The following is a 2928-nucleotide window of genomic DNA, read 5'->3' on the forward strand; positions in this document are numbered from 1 at the left end:
TTATGTCCCTGTTCGTCTTTATAGTTGTCACAGACATTTATTTGCTGATGTCGTTCCGTATGTTTCTGTTGTTCTGTCACTATTGTTGTTGTTGCTGCTGTTGTCCTTGTCTCTTTTTGTTTTTGTCCCCCTCTCCCCCCCCCCCCCCCCCCCCCCCCCCCCCACTGTTTCCTTTTCTCTTCTTCTCTGTCCCCTCCTGCTCCGGTCCGGTCTCTCCAAATGTGCTTTATAAAAAGGCCAAATTGCAAAACAAAGGGCAGGAGATTATGGATGAGCTGAAGATGGCCTTTGTTGGCAAGTCCATGAAATTATTAAATGTTTAAAAAATAATAATTAGAATCCTACTATTAATAGTCATCGGTGTCATCGGCAGGTGCACTCGAACACTACAGAACATCCAACAAATTCCTTCCGTCGCACATTATTGTGTATCGTGATGGAGTGGAAGACGGCCAACTACACAGCGTGGTCAACTATGAGGTCAATAAGATCACTGACTCCTTCAACTCCATGGGACAAGGCTACATGTAAGTGTTCCTTGATGTGACCTTGAAACCTCAGTGCCAATTGCACATCTACTGACAGCCTCTCTATTGGTGTAGGCCCAATCTGAGTGTGGTAGTAGTGAACAAGCGCATCAGCTGCAGGTTCTTTAAGCGCACAAAAAAATCTAAGAAGCGAATCAACCCACCTATAGGGACTGTCGTTGACTCCAGAGTCACCCGTCCAGAATGGTACCCTGTTGCTTTTACACCTGTTCTGTCCTATCTCTTTTCTCCAAAGAAAGTCGCATTTTATATGGTCTAAAGTGTTTCTTGTTTTGTGGAGACTAAACACTATACACGATTAGGGTGGAATTACATTGTTCAGTTAACATGTTACAACATTGATGTCTCCATCAGTTTGAGTGTTTCATATACAATATGTACACTAAGGAACAATTGTACATTTTGCCAGGAACAACTTCTATCTTGTCAGCCAGGCTGCCGACATCGGAAGCGTGTCTTCAACTCACTACAATGTCGTTTATGACCAGAGCGGACTAGAGCCTGATGATTTTCAGTTGCTCACCTTCAGGCTTTGCCACATGTACTACAACTTTCAGGCAAGTCACTCGTGTGTCTGTGAGCAAAGGATAGGAGGATGAAAAATGTAACTGGAATTTACAGAGAACTAATTTAATGTTAAACGGAGCATCATCTAACCTGCACTCTGAAGAAAAACAGCTAAAAATCGACGGCAGGCTTAGTGCTACAACTGTGTTGGAACCGCTAGAAAATGTGTTCCTCCAGACCACTAGAGGTCGTAGTTTGTATTATATTAATGTTGAGCCAATCAGCATCAAAGGGAAATGATGTATCAGGAACTTCCTGCTTGGTATATGTAAACAGCTTGATTGACAGCATATGGTGTGTTTTCATCCAAACAATCCTTATATTTCTGGCCTTTTGAGTGGCAATATCAGTAAGTTGCATTTTTGCACATGAGTGTTAGAATGTGTGTTTCTTAATATTATGGTATTTGGAGCATTTTTATGCACTTTAAATACGAGTCTATTTGTGTTCTAATTTCTGGATTGAGTCACTAAATGCCCTTTGTGTTTTTGTAATTTCAGTTTCACACTTCATTGTATTAAATTCCAGTCCAGTACAACACGTGCCTGTTCCTTGGAGGAAGTAGTACAACGAAGAGTTTAGCTGGCTGTGAATCTCAATATAGGACACAGGTCACATTGGGTGAAACAGTACAACAACTATCTAAACTCCAGTCCGTGTTTCCACGAACAATATTTAGCTGAAATGTCAGTAAACTAGGGGTGTGACTATTTGTTTAAACAACGATTCGATTGGTATCATGATTTGTGGTTGCCGATACGATTGGCACATTACGATTCTGTAATTTTTAAATTAATTCAGCACCTTTTTTTTGGCCAAAAATTCAACCAGTGCAACTGTGAAATAAATACCTGGATACTGAGCAGTGCCGCTGAAGTTTCCTAGATCCCCGTTGTTTTTTGTAAGGGAATCAGGTATAAATTAATTATGGATGTAAACAACAATTAACGGCAAATGCATGCACATTTTATTTGAATAGTGTGCAACTAACACTTTAGGTTGAATTTCAATATTTAATACATCTTTAATAAAAGTACAGTAAGTGTAGTAAGAGCTAACGTTGCCTTGCGCTGCTGCTGCAGCAGGAATGAGAGTTGCCTGAACGGTCAGCTTTGTGTGAAATCCCACGTCGCCTTAGTAGGTGGTTGGAGAGATTTGTTGCGGTTCCGTTGTATTTTACTTGACTTTTACATACCTTATAGTGACCGACTTATTTAGAACATCTCCCTCTTTGCAAAAAGCCAGTGTTTCCACACACTGGACTGCAATGGTGGCTTAATCTCTCGTTCATCGGCTTGTCCTCTACCATCCACCATGCTATGTTTTGTTGTCTGCTGGCGTGTGTCGATGACCTCACAGACAGGCAGACTGAATCGAGTAAGGTTTAATGTGCTTTAAAAAAAACAAAAAACACACACTTCCATATACAGTAAAACCTGCCGTGCTTAAATCCAATTCTTTATGTCCTAGTGTTGATGCTATCGATTGATTACCTTTTAAACTGTTAGATCGATATATTGTCCGGAATGACAACTTGGACTAGATCTTAGTAATCTAAATCGATACATCGATGTAGTAGATGAATCGTTACACCCGTATAGTAAACAGTCCTGATCGCTCCTGAAATCATTTACATGCCCTGATATTTTTGCATTTGCACAAATTAAATTATTTTTGTATCTTTTTTTTTTTTATTCAGGGGATGAGTGCAGTACCAGCCCCCTGCCGGTATGCCCACAAATTGGCCTTTCTTGTGGGTCAAAGCATCCACAGGGAGCCCAACATCAAGCTGGATAAACTCTTCTATTTGTAA

At 40.5% G+C, this 2928-nt stretch overlaps 1 protein-coding gene across 1 annotated transcript; it reads left to right on the top strand.

The window, feature by feature from the left end:
• The first annotated feature begins 266 nt into the window (after nt 1-266).
• Nucleotides 267-2928, top strand: LOC129169413 (piwi-like protein 1). Its single transcript, XM_054755805.1, has 5 exons — nt 267-294; nt 374-527; nt 603-734; nt 958-1086; nt 2844-2928. The coding sequence occupies exons 1-5, from the start codon at nt 267-269 to the stop codon at nt 2926-2928; spliced, it is 528 nt and encodes a 175-aa protein (XP_054611780.1).

Source organism: Dunckerocampus dactyliophorus, chromosome 16, assembly GCF_027744805.1.
Source record: "Dunckerocampus dactyliophorus isolate RoL2022-P2 chromosome 16, RoL_Ddac_1.1, whole genome shotgun sequence".
NCBI classification, from domain to species: domain Eukaryota; kingdom Metazoa; phylum Chordata; class Actinopteri; order Syngnathiformes; family Syngnathidae; genus Dunckerocampus; species Dunckerocampus dactyliophorus.